The sequence below is a fragment of the Mytilus californianus genome, unplaced genomic scaffold (genome assembly GCF_021869535.1).
Source record: "Mytilus californianus isolate M0D057914Y unplaced genomic scaffold, xbMytCali1.0.p SCAF_2, whole genome shotgun sequence".
Taxonomy (NCBI): domain Eukaryota; kingdom Metazoa; phylum Mollusca; class Bivalvia; order Mytilida; family Mytilidae; genus Mytilus; species Mytilus californianus.
This window is the reverse complement of record NW_026262668.1, coordinates 106,827,587-106,845,634: the sequence shown is the minus strand read 5'-3', so window position 1 is coordinate 106,845,634 and position 18,048 is coordinate 106,827,587. Positions and strand designations below refer to the sequence as shown.

General features: G+C 32.6%; 1 protein-coding gene and 2 long non-coding RNA genes across 10 annotated transcripts in view; 1 reads left to right on the top strand and 2 right to left on the bottom strand.

The window, feature by feature from the left end:
- The window catches only part of LOC127728549 (uncharacterized), a 113,554-nt gene extending 108,327 nt beyond the window's left edge, over window positions 1–5,227 (bottom strand). The window contains exons 1-2 of the long non-coding RNA XR_007994160.1: window positions 4,647–5,227; window positions 3,837–4,324 (exon numbers count right to left, since the gene is read on the bottom strand). This is a non-coding gene — a long non-coding RNA (uncharacterized LOC127728549). The remainder of the gene's footprint in view (window positions 1–3,836; window positions 4,325–4,646) is intronic.
- Window positions 1–18,048, top strand: part of LOC127728552 (uncharacterized) — a 150,608-nt gene that overhangs the window by 99,063 nt on the left and 33,497 nt on the right. For 2 of the 3 annotated variants that reach the window (XR_007994172.1, XR_007994171.1), the window contains exon 2: window positions 6,531–6,585. The exons of the other annotated variant lie outside the window; for it this stretch is intronic. This is a non-coding gene — a long non-coding RNA (uncharacterized LOC127728552). The remainder of the gene's footprint in view (window positions 1–6,530; window positions 6,586–18,048) is intronic. 3 annotated transcript variants of the gene reach the window in all.
- The window catches only part of LOC127728517 (5'-AMP-activated protein kinase subunit gamma-1-like), a 243,756-nt gene continuing 232,877 nt past the window's right edge, over window positions 7,170–18,048 (bottom strand). For all 6 annotated transcript variants that reach the window (XM_052235932.1, XM_052235928.1, XM_052235931.1 and 3 more), the window contains 5 exons: window positions 17,226–17,348; window positions 16,365–16,436; window positions 14,170–14,250; window positions 12,700–12,793; window positions 7,170–10,672 (listed from right to left, as the gene is read on the bottom strand). In XM_052235932.1, the coding sequence (XP_052091892.1) occupies window positions 10,647–10,672; window positions 12,700–12,793; window positions 14,170–14,250; window positions 16,365–16,436; window positions 17,226–17,348 (396 nt within the window). In that variant the 3' untranslated portion in view covers window positions 7,170–10,646. The remainder of the gene's footprint in view (window positions 10,673–12,699; window positions 12,794–14,169; window positions 14,251–16,364; window positions 16,437–17,225; window positions 17,349–18,048) is intronic.

Below are 18,048 nucleotides of genomic sequence, written 5' to 3'. Positions count from 1 at the left end.
TTTGAATGCAATCAGCGTCAGTTATTTTTTGCTGCTTGGATTACCTTTCATTAACTATCAAAGCAAAATGTCGACGGGACGAACACTGACATGAGCACCCTTTGATTTAAGACATTTAAGACTTCAACTTTATGATCGGAAGTAGCAAGTGTTATAAAACTGATGCTGATGAGCGGTTCATATTTTTGTGATTTTGGATACACTTGAAACTTTTAAATTGTGTTATAATTGTTATTTTAACTTTGTTTTATATTAAACAACTCTTTAACAGGGGCAGGGGCGGATTCAGGCGGGGCGTGGCGGGCGTGCGCCTCCCTTAAATTTGCAAAGCATGGGTTGTCCTCAGCTTAATTAAGAATATTTCGATAATTTTACCTCAAAAAAATTTTCGTCTCTCTCCGCTCGGCGAAAATTTAAATTTGCGCCCCCCCTAACCTTAAATCCTGGATCCGCCCCTGAGGGGGACCAGAGGCTATAAATGGTTTTACAAAAAAAAAGGATAACACGGAGGTTGTTTAAGGACAGTAGGAGGATAAAAAACCTAAAACCAGAGACATATATCACGAGGATACTTCGACACCAGTTTCTCCCTCTGATGGATACGGACATTCTTTAGGTTGTACAGGATGTCAAATGATAAACAGTCACGTCCGATCGGAATGGTTACGTTACATCCGTTGCCTCGTGTAGAGTTTCGATGTTCTTTTACAAGTTAAAGTACCATAGAAACAACTCTTCAAGGGTCTTGAAAGTGGACTTGTAATGCAAATCTTTCTTTCTCTATATCATGTCGCCATTTTGTTTTGAGTGGCAGCCCAAAACCGTTCTTCATACGAGTCAGAGACATATATACTTAGTATATATATCTGTACGAGTCAACCCACTTTGCCTAGCCTCCCTATTAAATTTATTATCAATTTGTTCTCGTCAAGGAATATTTGTCACTGGACGTTATAAGCAAAATGTAATGTCATGTAGGGCTTCAATTAAACTTTTACCTTGACTAGTGTCAACATTGAATTTCCAAGAGGCACCAAAGAAGCAACACTTGTTAAGGGCCTGAAAAGGAACACATCTGACATTTGGTTACAGTGGGTTAAGTCGTTCTTCAGAAATTTTCCACAAGTTCAACCATCAGAAGGTAGAAAAGGCGGCCATATTTGTTGATGAATCGGCACAAACGTAACACCATTCTGAAAAGCCCCTTGATGAGCTGCTGTGCCAAATTCTGAAAGTGGTTCTCAAAATTAAACTGTGAACAGTTAACCGACAGACAATGGATGCCCACAATAGCAAATGCTCACTTTCGTCCAGGTGAGAAAAAAATCTAAATGATTGGGACATACATTTTACCATAAGAGACATATAATACAATGTATTATGTCTTGACCTCTAGAATTTCTTTTAAAGTTTGAAAATTTTTGGTCCAGTAATTTTAGAGAAGTTTTTATAATTACCATCTAGAATTACTTCTGCCGGCCATATTTTTCACTGGAGCACAGTAATGTAGGTTACTCACGTATGATTTTCCATACATACATTATACTTCAGAGAATTAAAGGAAATAATATACAGTTTACTGGAGATGTTTGTACATCACCATATCTACTTTGGATACCATTACATCAGATCTGTGTAAAGAGTCTTCAAACCATCATTCTAATGAAGCTTAATCATATTATTACCCGGTGTCAAAAGAACAGAATTTTGAGAAAATAATTGAAAAGCTTACCAATCAGAATTAAGAATTTTCTTTTTGCCAGATTGAAATACATGTATTATAAAGTACATCATGCCTGCAAGATTTGTTCTGATTAATTATGTTGTAACAAGCGTTAGGACACTTGTTTTTCTTCCTTGAGGGTTTCAAGTTTCATTGCAGTTATGTATGCTACCAAACACATAAACTTGGGAATGTCTTATTTATGTTCTAACTGGCCTACGGTAAGCTTTTATAGCAATGAATATTCAATCAATGATGACTATTTTTCATAAATTTAAAGCAATATTTCTTGGCCTATGTTTGGTAGTTATTTCCACCATCAAAGAAAATGGTCTTTATTCATTTCTTGACAAATAATTGCTGTTAAGGTGGAAGCAGGTAGAAAACTTTCAGCAAAAACCAGTTAAGTAGCAGTAACTATGTGATTGGTGATGGAAAGAGGTTAGGCCAATTTCCCCTGTACTTGTTTCACACAGGGCATCAAAATCTAAAAGCTGTCAATTGAATATTATATCAAAGAGTCTATATTATATAATTTGGGCCAGGTGACCTAAAAAAAGTTAAACTAATTGTCATTATAGGGCAACAAGTCAGTTGATAGTACCTCAACTGTTTACCTTCGACTGCAAAAATCAATAAGGTCTTTGTATTCCTATGGCATAATATCAAACCAAGTTTAGTAAAACTATTATTTATGACTCCAAATTTTTTGTCCAGGACTAAATTGTTGACATCCAGACTCCTGGTCAGCATTCCTCAAACTATAACCTTTCCTTCCTGTTGTTATTGAAGACATTTCCTTTAAAGTATTATTTTCAACAATAAATAACTAGAGACTCTAAAGAGCCTGTGTCGCTCACCTAGGTCTATGTGCATGTTCAACAATCACACACTCCAACATTGTGGACTAGAATAGAATTCATGACAAAAATCTCTTTTTTGTTGATCTGTTATTGCTGATAATTTTGTTCTGTTAACAGGTTCTCTCCATCTTCTGTAGTTTTTGCCCAAAACACAAAAAAGGGTAAACAAATTGTCATTTAAAGGCAATCACTACTATAAAGAGTCGACTAATGATTTCAACAAAATTTGACTTATTTGTAGATCTTGTCTTGCTGATCATTTTTGCTTACTTAAGTTTCAATCTATCGATCTATTATAGTTTTTCAGATAATAGGCACAAAAGCAAAACAAGAGGCTCTCAAGAGCTTGAATCACTCACCTGTACTTCAGAGGAGAAGATTTTTAAATGTTAGCAAACTTGATGAACAAATTGTGTAAAATTGTCTTTAAAGGGCAATAACTCCTTAAGGGGTCAATTGACAATTTTGGTCATATTAATTTTTTTGTAGATTTTACTTTGCTGAACATTATTGCTGCTTACAGTTTATATATATCTATAATCATATTCAAAATAATAACAAAAAACTGCAAAATTTTGTTAAAACTACCAATTCGGTGGCAGCAACCCAACAATGGGTTGTTCGATTCGTCTGATAATTTCAGGGCCGATAGATCTTGACCAATTAAACAATTTTACCCCATGTCACTTTTGCTCTAAAAGATTAAGTTTTTGAGATATAAGCCAAAAACTGCATTTGATCCTTATGTTCTATTTTTAGCCATGGTGGCCATGTTTGTCGATGGATACAAACTTCTGATACAATTTATAAACAAGATACCCTAAGGAACATTTAGTTTAAGTTTGAAGGTAATTGGCCCAGTAGTTTCAGAGAAGATTTTTAAATGTTAGCAAACTTGATGAACAAATTGTGTAAAATTGTCTTTAAAGGGCAATAACTCCTTAAGGGGTCAATTGACAATTATGGTCATATTATCTTTTTTGTAGATCTTACTTTGCTGAACATTATTGCTGCTTACAGTTTATATATATATCTATAATAATATTCAAAATAATAACAAATAAAATGCTCCGCTGGGGCGCAGCTTGATACGACAGCAGAAGTCGAACCCTGAACAGTTGGGGCAAGTATGGACACAACATTCAAGCTTGATACAGCACTGAATTTGGATTGTAATTAAATATTTGACACAGCATAGGTTTCTGACACAGAATGAAAGTGGTCTAAGAACTTAAAATTTTTTAACTTACCTATTCAAACCATATCATTATTATTTGCTTTTTTATATAAATCAGAAATAACCAATTTAAAATGGAAAATTCTAAAGAAAAAAAAGGAAAAAAAATCCCCCCCCCAAATTTTTTGAACCCTCTTATGATTCATCACCCCCAAACTCAATCCCAGCCTTCCCTTTGTGGTATGGTACCTTGCAGTACAATTTCAGAGAGATCCATACACTTGAACACAAGTTATTGTCTGGAAACTAGAAAAATGCTTGTTTTTTGGCCCCAAATTCCTAAACGTTTAGGGCAATTACCCCAAACTCAAACCCAGCTTTCCCTTTGTGATATGGAACCTTGCAGTACAATTTCATAAAGATCCATACACTAACACACAAGTAATTGTCCTGAAACTAGAAAAATGCTTGTTTTTTTGCCCTTTTATGGCCCCTAATTCCTAAAATTTTGAGGGAATTACCCCCTAAATCAATCCAAGCATTCCCTTTGTGATATGGAACCTTGCAGTACAATATCAGAGAGATCCATGCACTTGAACACAAGTTATTGTCATGAAACTAGAAAAATGCTTGTTTTTTGCCCCTTTTTTGCCCCTAATTCCTAAAATTTGGAGTCAATTACCCCCAAAATCAATCCCAGCATTCCCTTTGTGATATGGAACCTTGTGATACAATGTCAGAGAGATCCATACACTAACACACAAGTTATTGTCATGAAACTAGAAAAATGCTTGTTTTTTGCCCCTTTTTGGCCCCTAATTCCTAAAATTTGGAGGCAATTACCCCCAAAATCAATCTCAGCATCCCCTTTGTGATATGGAACCTTGTGGTACAATGTCAGAGAGATCCATACACTTACACACAAGTTATGTCTGGAAGTTACAAAAATGCTTATTTTTGGCCCCCAATTCCTTAACTGTTGGTACCATAACCCCCAAAATCAATCCCCACCTTCCTTTTGTGGTATTGAACCTTATGGTAAAATTTCATTGAGATCCATTCACTTAAACTAAAGTTAAAGTGCGAAAACTAATGTGTCTTCGGACGACGACAATGACGACGACAATGCATACCAATATACGACCACAAAAATTTTTTTGCGGTCGTATAAAAACTGCAAAATTTTGTTAAAACTACCAATTCGGTGGCAGCAACCCAACAATGGGTTGTTCGATTCGTCTGAAAATTTCAGAGCTGATAGATCTTGACCAATTGAACAATTTTACCCGTGTCAGATTTGCTCTAAAAGCTTTAGTTTTTGAGATATAAGCCAAAAACTGCATTTGACCCCTATGTTCTATTTTTAGCCATGGCGGCCATGTTTGTCGATGGATCAAAACTTCGGATACAATTTATAAACTAGATACCCTAAGGAACATTTAGTTAAAGTTTGAAGGTATTTGGCCCAGTAGTTCAGAGGAGAAGATTTTTGAAATAGTTTCAAGATGACAGACGATGGACGACGACGGACGCCAAGTGATGGCATAAGCTCACATGGGGCCCGAAGGGCCCTGGTGAGCTAAAAATGGTAAAATTCATCATTAAAGGGTTTCAACTATAATAAGCGACCATCAGACGATTTCATTGACATGCTGATTTAGTTGTAGATCTTGTCTTGCTGATAATTTTTGCTTATTTAAGTTTCTATCTATCTATTACAGTTTTTCAGATACAAGGCAATAACAAAAATAAACTGTTATCACAGAGATATGTCTTGCCTTTTTGTTATTTGATAATGCAAATGTTGAAATTAAAATAGCAATACTTTAACATGTAAGTTACGCAAATATTCAAAGTCAATGAACCATGACTGAAGGTACTTGGCTAAACAATCTACATGATGTGCCAATGCTAATACAACTGCATACCAAATACCATTGACTTATTATAAGTCGTTCCCTTTAAACAAACCTAAACACAAACATTAACTTGTAAACTATGTAAAAGTTTCAAAGTCAATGAACCATGATGAGGGGGGGGGGGGGGGGGGGGGGGGCTATATAATCTCCATGGAAACGATACTTGCAAATGCCAATAAACTTGCATACCAAATATCATTGACTTAACATTAGCAGTTCATCTTAAACTGATTTAATCACAAACTAATCCATGTAAACTAAGCAAAAGTTTCAAAGTTAATAGACCATGACTGAGGGGGCGGGGCCAAATATTCTCCATGGAAATGAGATGTGCTAATGCTTATACAACTGAATACCAATTAACATTGGCCTATCACTAATGGTTCCCCTTGAACTGACCTATTCACAAACTAATCCATGTAAACTAAGCAAAAGTTTCAAAGTCAATAGACCATGACTGAGGGGGCAGGGCCAATTAATCTCCATGGAAATGAGATTTGCCAATGCTAATACAACTGCATACCAAATATCATTGACCTACCACTTGTGGTTCACCATAAACTAGACCTAATCACAAACTAATACATTCTTGTCACAGCCGCTGGAAACAGCATACCTATGTCTCGCTTTTTGACTCCATCAAGGAAAGACAAAAATTGGTAAAAATTGTCAGTAATGGGCAGTAACTCCAATAATGAGTAGTCTGACAGTTTCAACCATGTTGACTTATTTGTAGACCTTGTCATGCTGATCATTTTTGCTATTTTAAGTTTCTCTCTTTCTATTAAAATTTTAAGATAATAAGCAATAAACTGCTTCGCTGAGTGCAGCTGGATACTAGCGCAGAGGTCCAACCCTGAACAGTTGGGGCAAAAATGGACACAATATTCAAGCTTGATACAGGTCTGAATTTGGGCTATTAAATATTTGACACATTCAATACACTGTGATGTTGCGAAATGCTTAGTAAATCTGTTTTCAGACTATATACAAAGAATTAGCAAAATAAATTGTACCCCCAATTTTTCTTTGGAAAATTGACAATTTCTTAAATCTTGAGGAAAAAAAAATGTACCCCCCCCCCCCCCCCCCCCCCCCCCCTCCAAAAAAAAATATTTGAAGAAATTTTCTTTTTGTAAAATGTGGTACAATTTAAAAGACATCACACCCAAAAACAATCCCAACCTTCCTTTTGGTTAAATTTCATAGAGATCCATAAACTTAAACTAAAGTTATTGTCCGGAAACCAAATGTCTTCAGACGACGACGACGTGATGGCAATACATGACCGTGGTCGTATAAAAATAAAAAGGTAAAATTTGTCATTTAAGGGCAATTACTCCATAGGAAATAGTCTGGCCAAGTTTGGTTAAAGCTGACTCCGTAGTTTCAGAGAAGATTTTTGTAAAAGTTAACAACAACTCACGTCAAGTGAAGAGAAAAGCTCACTTGGCCCTTTGAGCAAGGTGTGCTAAAAATAAAAACAATTCTGTTTTTTTCACATTATTTTTAATTAACAATTCATTATTTTGTCATTGTTCCTACAAAACAGAAGTTTCTGAATAGTTATGATAAATCATATTATATACATATTACACGTATGTACAATATTCACAACAAGGTCATCAAATAAACATATTCTCCTGACCTCAAATTTTGTATTTTCATTTTTTTATTATAGCTTCTACAGTCAATAAATGCTTCCCCTGATATATCATTCAACCAATCTGTTCAAATTTAGAGTACTGGTACATCACTAAACGACCAGATACAGAAAAACTTTCCAACTCTGCATTTAAATTTTTTTAATACCTTTAAATTTTTATATTTCAATAAACTTTATAAAAGAACTGAAAGGTAATCAATGTGCATGCTAATGTGGAAAAATAACAAAAGCCACATATTATCTTTGATAATACTGATTAAAAAAAGGAGGGTGGCTTTTTTTATAACACGGTTATTTCATTGTTGATAGAAATAAATAACTATTTCTTTTAACATCACAAACAAATTCTCACATGAATGTCGCTGTGAAAGCTGCAAAAACAGAGAATCAGTATTACAAAAAACATTGTCTAACGATGTGAAACTAGTTTTGATTTTTTAAAATATAAAGACCTGGAAAAATTATTAAAAATGAATGCCATTTTTATTTTAAAAGTACTATATGTACCCTTAGTGAAACGGTCAGGCACCAGGACTAAACATCCCTAAATATAAATTGTGCATTTACAAAAATAATTCTTTGAAAGATAAGAACAGTATACTTGTTTTTCATTTATATATGATAAAATATCTTCTTAAACAAAGCAATTGCTTCAAATATCATAAAAAGTTATAATGTATGCTACAATCCTTTGTGATACTAATAATAGTATATAAATTCCACTTCCAACTTTATTGTATGAATTGCTATAAAGAAATTCTAGGCAACACGTATCTTAGTTGCCCGCAGTAATATCTGAAGATGAGCATTGATAATATATTTTTTGAAGTTCATGGAAAAAAAGGGGGCATCATTCCATAAAACCTGTAACTATTCTAAATGTGAATAACAGAGTACCACACTAAATCATTTTATATCATAAATTTGATAAACTTTGAGAAAAATGTGTAAAAACCATTTAATTTCTTTAAATTCAATACTAAAAGGCTGTAATTCTGTGAAAAGTAGATTAACCCATACTTTTCATATTGATGGTAATACCTGAACATTACAGGAAAAAAGTGCAGAAACCTGTTATTTTAAAAAATCAAAATCAAAATTGCATAATTCTGTGAAAAAAAAGAAAAGAATTCAGCACTATTGATAACTTGTTTTATACCAAATCTCATATTAATTTCTGTAGTAATTCAGAAAAAAAAGTAAAAAACTGTTAATCAAATTTTAAGTTCAAGGGTCCAGATGTAAAAAAGATTGTCCAAACTCAAATGAGTTCTCAACACCCACCCCTTCAAAACTGACATTATTTTAAAATATCTTGTCAAACATCTCAACCAGTTACTAAATAAAGTGTGGAAAACTAAAATGTGACAAAGAGAGGAAAGCTATCATCAAGGTTGCTGTAGAATGTAAATGCCTAAATCAGAGTTTTGCTGATCATGCTAGAGACTTGGATAAATTTGTGAACTCAAATGACAGCTAAAATACAATTACAAAATAGAATGCAGAAAGCATGAAAATCACATCTTACAATTATTGTGATACGCACAAGTTAATATGGATGTTCTGAATTACAAAAATAAAACATCTCATTACATAGACAAAATAAATAATCTAAATAAATTAAATAGTAAAATTTGACAATAGTGAGATTCATTATAAACAAATTACAGTCACAGTAAAACTCCTAGTTTGTCAATAAACAGACTGTGGAAATTAGAGTCACAGTAAAACTCCTAGTTTGTCCATAAACAGACTGTGGAAATTAGAGTCACAGTAAAACTCCTAGTTTGTCCATAAACAGACTGTGGAAGTTACAGTCACAGTAAAACTCCTAGTTTGTCCATAAACAGACTGGGGAATTTAAAGTCACAGTAAAACTCCTAGTTTGTCAATAAACAGACTGTGGAAATTACAGACCAGTAAAGCTCCTAGTTTGTCAATAAATTACAGTCACAGTAAAACTCCTCATTTGACCATAAACAGACCATGGAAATTAAAGTCACAGTAAAACACCTAGTTTGTTCATAAATTACAGTCACAGTAAACCTCCTAGTTTGTCAATAAATTACAGTCACAGTAAAAGTCTAAGTTTGTCCATAAACAGACTCTGGAAATATCAGACCTGAAACTCCTACTGTGTCACTAAAGACTGGGAATCATAGTCACAGTAAAACTCCTAGTCTGCCAATAAACAGACTGGAAATTACAGTCACAGTAAAACTCCTAGTTTGTCAATAAACAGACTGTGGGAGTCACAGTAAATCTCCTAGTCTGCCAATAAACAGACTGGAAATTATAGTCACAGTAAAACTCCTAGTCTGCCAATAAACAGACTGGAAATTATAGTCACAGTAAAATTCCTAGTCTGCCAATAAATAGACTCTGAAAATAATATACACTAAAACTCCTTATCTGCCAAAAAAACAGACTGTGGATATTACAGTCACAATAAAACTCCATAGTCTGTCCATAAACTTCATAAAAAAACTTCAACTGAAATAAGATTGATTAAACATTCTTAAACTATTCAAAGCAGTAGAAAATATAATATGTTGAGAAAACTGTGGGTATTTTCTATTAGTAATTTACTTATGCATATAATTTTTGTTATTTATGAATTTCATTCCAATATGATTAACAATGAATCCATGATGTATGTATTATAGTTTTAATTTCTTTTCAAAATTCTAATGATGAGAGTTATGTTAAAACTGATGCGCGACTAGAGAGAATTCAGTCCCACAAAAATTATTTGTAATATTTGTGAAACCATTTCCTTTCATATATGAATCCACTTTTGATTAAATATGATTGGAAGATAATATAAATCAAATAACGAAAAAAGTGAATTTAACTGTCCTAGATGTGAAATAAATCCATGATATTAGCACAATCAGCAATAATTTCATATTATAATTTTCTTTGCTGCAGATGAATATTCTATATTTTAGAATACAAAAATGACTGTTTATTTTCAGAAGTTAATGAAGAAAGAAGAGACACTATTATCTATTGAAGGAATGATCTGCTATTAGTACATAATCCTCAGAATTCATCTGACAGGTTTACTACTCCATAATGCCATGCATCGTGAAAGACAATATCATCAATGAAATGTCCTCTCAACTGAGACATCTTCAATAAATCACAATAATGGAACCCATTTTCTGCTGGATAGCTTTCCTCACTTGACCAATCACAGCAGTGATTACATTCTGTCCTTGACATAGGAAGGTAGTTATGTTGATGTTTTGAGATCTTATATTCACCAGCAGTTCCTTTAGTTTTATCACAGATATCAAGATTTTTTGTTGGGTTCATAACCTGAAAATAAAAACCAAGCTTTGAACACAAGCAAAAGTGAAGCTTATGATAACTAAAAATAAAAATTCGTAAGGGTTCCACGGAACCCAGTGTCTCGCCTACTTTTGCTGTTAGTCGCAGGCTCAACAAAAAAGGGGAAAAAATTATTAAAAATTTTTCCTCTAGATACTATCTTTTGATTGTAAGTAGCTTCTGTCCAAGTTTGGTACAAATCCAGGATAGTTTATGAATCTAATAAACGTTTTAAAAACTTAAACTGCAGACTGTATGTAATGTTAACTGGAAGAAAAACTAAGTCCATTTATAAGTAAAATACGGAAAAAATTGAACAAAATTTTAACAAAATTTCCTTCTAGATACTAGCTTTTAATCATAAACAAGCTTCTGTCCAAGTTTGGTACAAATCCAGGATAGTTTAAGAAAGTTGCTAAAATTTTAAAAACTTTAACCACAGAATGAATGTAATGTTAACTAGCAGAAAAACTAAGTCCATTTATAAGTAAAATACGGAAAAAATGGAATTTTTTTTTTACAAAATTTACTTCTGGATACTATCTTTTAATCATAAACAAGCTTCTTTCCAAGTTTGGTAGAAATCCAGGATAGTTTAAGAAAGTTATTAAAATTTCAAAAACTTTAACCACAGAGTGAATGTAATGTTTCTTGGCAGAAAAACTAAGTCCATTTATAAGTAAAATACAGAATAAATGGAATTTTTTTTTTACAAAATTTACTTTTGAATATTATCTTATGATCATAAACAAGCTTCTGTCCAAGTTTGGTAGAAATCCAGGATAGTTTAAGAAAGTTATTAAAATTTCAAAAACTTTAACCACAGAGTGAATATTTGTGGACGCCGCCGCCTACGGAATGTAGGATCGCTATGTCTCGCTTTTTCGACAAAAGTCGAAGGCTCGACAAAAATCAGAAACTGTGGACTATAATGAGTCGGGAACCTTGGTTCAGATCTTGTATCATGTATATTAATTTTTGATAAGATTAAAAAAAAATCAAACCTCAAACCATGAAACTTAGTACTCTTTCCAGAAGCAGCACCTTATACATACAGAAGTTGCTTAGATCTATGGTTTTTAATGTTGAATACCGGTAACTTAAAATGTGGATTGCACCAGTATAAAGTTTAAACTTTTTCTACAAATCTCTTTTTACAATAAACTGTTGACACAGAGATATGTCCTGCCTGTCTGCATAAAATTCAAAAAAAGACAATCTGACGGACAGCAACATTGCTTATTAATTCAGTCGCTGGACCATGATCTAGAGGACAGGGCCTGAAAATGGTTGATAAACTGAGATGTACAGACAGTAATGTAACTTTATACCAAAATAGTGGTGTCTTTTGTAAGTAGTTCCTATCAATCTTACTAAAGCAGAAAAACTTAACATTGAAAATTGCTTATTAATTGAAAGTGGCTGGACCATGACCTAGGGGTCAGGACCTCAAAATTGTCATCAAACTGATGTGAACTGATAGTAATGCAACTTCAAACAAAATATCATTGATCTATGACAAGTAGATCCTATCGAACTAACTTAAACAGAAAACTTAACATTAAAAATTGCTAATTAATTCAAAGTCACTAGACCATGTCCTAGAGGACAAGGCCTCAAAATAGTCGTCAAACTGATATGTACTGATAGTAATGAAACTTTCTATTAAATATCAATGATCTATCATAAGTAGTTCCTTTCAAACTAACTTGAGCAGTAAACTTAACAATTGTTGAGTCTGTCGCCGGAAAAGCAATCCCTATGTCTCGCTTTCTGTGACTTTCGTCGCAGGCGAGACAAAATTACATTCAATATATATGTTCATGATATATATTTCATATTTCTTTTAAAAAAGAAATTCAAATTGTATTGGTTAATTATAATAAGCAGTATTTTAATTATTTGAGGCTGGAATCCATACTTTGTAAACAAAATAACAAGAAAAAGCTGCATTAAATTTTTGACAACACAATCACACAAAAAAGTATTGTGCCAGCATACTGTATCTTACTCACCCATAGGCTTCAGGACTAAGAATGTAAGAATATCAGACAGTGATACAATGCCCTTTACATGTGTTTCAACATCAACTATTACCAAGCGATGAACCTGGAATAAGAATAAGAGAGAATAAATATCTCAGTATCATTACCACTACATGTACAATCAACTATATATTTCTGATTTAAAAAAAAAAAAGGATTAATATATATTTTAAATTATGTTGGAACATTTATGACCTTACTAAAAGAATTCCTCTAAAAGTCAATATGTTTAAAGAAAAAAGAAAATATCAGGAAATAAAATAGCTAATGCCAAGATTCTTGGATATATGTTCCAAATTTTGGTTGAGAAATAGCATATCATTATACAATTTCACAAGTTTGGTTAAGTTAGTACATATGTCATGGAACAGTTTGACAGCCAACAGGTAAGTTGACAGTGTTGTAATCATACTACTAACTCTTTACAATAATCTTGCACACAAGTAATATCAAATCTGGTACAATGAAAACTAAAAGCTTACAATTACAGTTACTCCCCTTAGACCATTATTATTCCATATTTTCATTCATAACCAAAAATGTCCCTCTCAGATAATATCATCAGATTATCACATTGTGATTTTACTCTATAATGAGATGTGTGTTATCTATAAATTCCTCTTTTTCTCTTGAAAATTTATTAGATGTATTTTTCCAAGAATAGCCAAGACAAGACTTTTAGAAGGGTACGAAGCAATTATGATTGCCATGCTTGTGTCATTATATGTATATCTGAAAGTCTGTTGACTTATCTTCTTAACCAGTCTTTTGACTGAACAGAAGGGTCATCGAACCTTTACTCCAAGGGAAACATCATATGACTGTTCAAACAAAGGGGGTACATAAAGGCTGTTTTGGGGTTAAAATTTTAGCATTGTGAAATCAGTTGATATTTGCATAAAGATAGTTGATAAGCATGTGCCAAGTCTTTGAAACATGAATGTTCAAAGAGATCTTATGGTTAAAAGATAGCATTATTCCAACGTTTCTACAAATAAACTGTTGATGCAGATAAATGTTTGGACTGTATGCAATTTTGATAGTATAATGCAAAGTTGAAATTGAATGGCAACATTTTTTTATAAACTAGGAATGGACTATGATTGAGGGGCATACCAAATAATCCCCATGTAAATGGATATAGTTGTCTTGTTGGCATTCATACCACACCTTCTTATTTTTATATAAACAGGAATTTTAAATCAGTTCAAATTTCAGTAAAAAAACTGACAAAGGGCCATATCACACAATATCATTTGGTTCCTTTTTATCTGTATTTGTACAGAAAAACATTCAATATTGATGTTTTTTAATATATTTTATCTAGAGTAACAGTGATCAATTAGCTTTGTCAGATATAATTCATTCATTTCCTGAATAAAAAAATAGCTATTCTCTTTTATTCAAAGGAAGTATATTTTTAGTATTTTATCAAATTACCTCAGCTTGTACTAATTTTACAATGACATCTTCTAACTTATCAGTCACCAGACAGTTTACCACACCTTCAAACCAACTCTCCTGAAAAATTCATTGTAGAAATTAATATACAATCTGACAAACCTGTTGTGTAATTAATTCATATATTTTATACTAGGTTTGTGACTTTGGCCCTCCTGATTATTGCTACACAAATCCTAAAGGAGGTACACACATCCTAAAGGAGCAATAATGTAGAGGATTCTTCTCATCACTTAGCTAAGGTTCATATCAAAACTGAACAGTGTCATATTGTTATTGTTGCATCTGAAATGTCTGGTTTTAGTTGTTTGCTTTCATGTTTTGTGCAATTGTTATACTAATTCAACTTACATTTTTTACAGCATATTCAAATTTGGAAAGCATTTGTTGAATCGTTAAGTTATTGAATAGAAACAGCTGGGGCTGCCCTCCCAACAATTTGATTAAATAATTTGCCTTTTAATGTCATATCTACAAATTGAAAATACCACAAACATGTAAGTATCCAAATATAATAACTTTTGCTCCTTCATGTTGATATGCCAGAAATGAGAAAAAAAATCCTACTTTTGTGATAGAATTTCTGAGGACATGCAATACATCATTTTTTCGTCACCAGTTTCATGTTAACAAGGAAATGCCTTCAATATTACATTGTCAAAACACCACAAAAATCTCATCATAAAAGTCATTCAAATTTGAATAAATTGTAACATATAAAAGTCCAAATTAATCTACCAACGGAACACTGGTAAAATAAAGTGCAACATAAGAGATAATTACACTGACACAGTTTAATGATTTTGTTGTCCACTGTAGTTCAACATTAATATCTTATGACTTTCTTTAGACTGGTATATTTATCAAGAACAACTATATATGTCTGCTACTTCCAGAGAAGAACAAGAGAAACCAAAGCAAGCAGAACTGCATTCCAATGACAGAATATGTCACATCTTCTAACAATGCCATATTTGTTATATACCAATTTTCAAATCTTTTGTTTGACCCAGTTAGGAATCAAACCCACCCATTATCTCCAACACTTGAGGCAAGCACGCTACCATGATTACCACGATACTAATGGCAGTTCAGTGGCAATCCAAAATACTCCCCTGCTTTGAAGCAGGGATATAAATCAAAGTACTGAACATCGGATGACTGCAAGTTCTTTTTCTGTACTTTGCATAGATATTAATTATTTTTTACTTATATATATATATATTTCTAACGACAAAACAGTTTCATATCATTAATTTATGTTCTAAACAAGCATTCTGTGAGTATTGCATGGCAATACATAGTCCCCTACCGGTTACAAATTCATTGTAATGGAATGAAATTCTAACTTGATCTATAACTTGTCATGGTGTAAACTACATAAAAATATCAAGTCAAAATTTTCAAGCATGACGAAAAAAACTGTTGAAAACTGATTATTTAAGTGAATTTTCTATGTCCAAAGACCATAACTCTGCACAAAATTATCAGACTGGAACAAAATTCCAACTTGATCTGTAACTTGTCATGATAAAACTATATACCAATTATCAAATCAATATCTTCAAGAATGACAAACAAACCTTCCATTAAATTCTTCAAACAATTTACCAAAGAAAAGGAAAAAATTCCAAAATGTCATTTTGTCTTTTAAAAGTCTTTTAAAAAATGAGTTATTTCCCTTTGAACAGAAATCTACTAATTAATAAGTATTTCATCAAAAATTTAATTCTAGGGAAAGGGCTTTAACTGAACAAAGAGAAAAGCTAAAATCGTGAAAATTGAACTTGACCTATAACTTGTCATGATAAATCAATAAACCAAATATCAAATAAATATCTTCAAGCACGAAGAAAAAAAGTCTGGAAAACTGATTTGCCGGACTGACAGATGGACAGACAGACAGACAGACAGACGGACAGACGGACAGACGGAGTGCAAACCTAAAGTCCCCTTCGACTTCGTCGGTAGGGGACTAAAAATATATTTTTATGGGTATTCATTGAAGAAATGAATTTATAACAAGTGATAAGGAATGTTGCACTCGATAATGTCCGTGTATTTATAGATCGGTTACCAGTCAAAAACGAAATTTACGTAAGTAGAAATCTATGTGGCAACAATACATCGGAATGCTCTCACGGTCAAAGCGATGTAAAAATTAAACCACTTACTTTATGTCTGTGCTTTAAAGCTTGGTCTATGGTAATATCTAAATTATTGTAGGTTTTCTCTGCTGCTAAATTCTGAAATCAAAACAAATTAATTCTTTAATCATAGTATTTATTTGACAAATATCAACAGTGACAAGATTTACACATAAAATGTTCACAACAAGCATAGATTGTCTAGTCCAATATCAAAAGAGAATGTTTTTTTGTTTGTTTCTGATATTAATAGTGATGAGATTTAAAATTTACATGTAAAATATCAATAGAGATTGTTACATGTAAAATATCAATAGAGGTGGTTAAAGTGTTGAATATCAATAGTGATGGTTAAGGTGTCAAATATCAATAGTGATATTCAGATATTTGTGTCAATTATCAATATTGATAATGATACTAGAACTTTTGTGTAAAATATAAACAATGAAAATATTTACATAGTTAGAATCATATTTTATCATTTTCTGCAGACATGCAACACGAGGTATGGTTGCTGACATAAACCAAAAGTTTGGCAATAAACACTCACTTCTTCCATATGATCTAGATGCACATCATAAAACTTCTTGATGGAAAATGTAAGCACAATTTTGTAACAATATGTATTTATTTGAAAGAAGAAATATTCAGAATTCAACTCTTAAGAATTTCTTTTTGTTGAAGGGATAACTCCATAATGATAAAACTATACTTATTTTGCTGCTAATTCATTTTCTATCTTACTTATATCTCACTCCAGTAGACTTAAAGTTCTCTAGACAATTTTATATTTCTTGTCTCTGATTAAATTCAGTAAACAATAGTCATTTTATTTATGATACTGGTCATAACTTAAACATAACTATCCAATATATCATGAAAACTTACAATAACATCAAACTTTGCATAAATATTAACAACTTTTCCTTGGTCATCTACTACAGGGACAGCTGATATTCTGTGGTTTACGAACATATTTAATGCTTCTATCACAGGTGTTGAAGTTTTGGCCTAAAAGAAAATCAAAACTGATCTGTAATTCTTTCATAACTACTATCACAAGTTATAGCTAGAACTAAACTTAACATATGTCTGAACTAGACAAGAACAGCTCAAATAATAAAAAAAAAAACTTTGTAAAGGGTTCCTTGCAACCATTTGTTTTGCCTGACGTTGCTGCTGTCAGTAAAAGTGTATAATTGATTGATTCATTTGTGTTTAAAACCACTTTCAACACTATTGTGCTATTTCATGGCGATCAGTTTTTATTGGTGGAGGAAGCCGAAGTGCCCAGGGAGAACCACCAACCTTCAGTAGGAAAACTGACAATCCTAATCAATTAAGATTGGAGTCAAGCGCAACTGACACTTGTGGGATTCTAACTCGCAACTTCAGTGTTGACAGGCTAGTGTTACAGTACCGTAGAAACTCGCCTAATAGTCGATCCTACTATAAGTCGGGTGCCCTTTTCAGCTCCAAATTCTAAGGATTTAGTCTTGACCCTCGTATAAGTCGGGCAAAATTTGGGCAATTTTTTTTTCAGCTGACAGTAACTGAACGCCGGTAAAACCAATGCAAATCCAGGAATAATATTCATTTCTGCATTAATGTTTGTTTGGTTTGAATTTAGTTGATGCTCATCATGATAATTTATATCGCTGTTAATAATAAAGATGTATTCATTTCTCTTGTTTTGTTCACTGTTCAAATG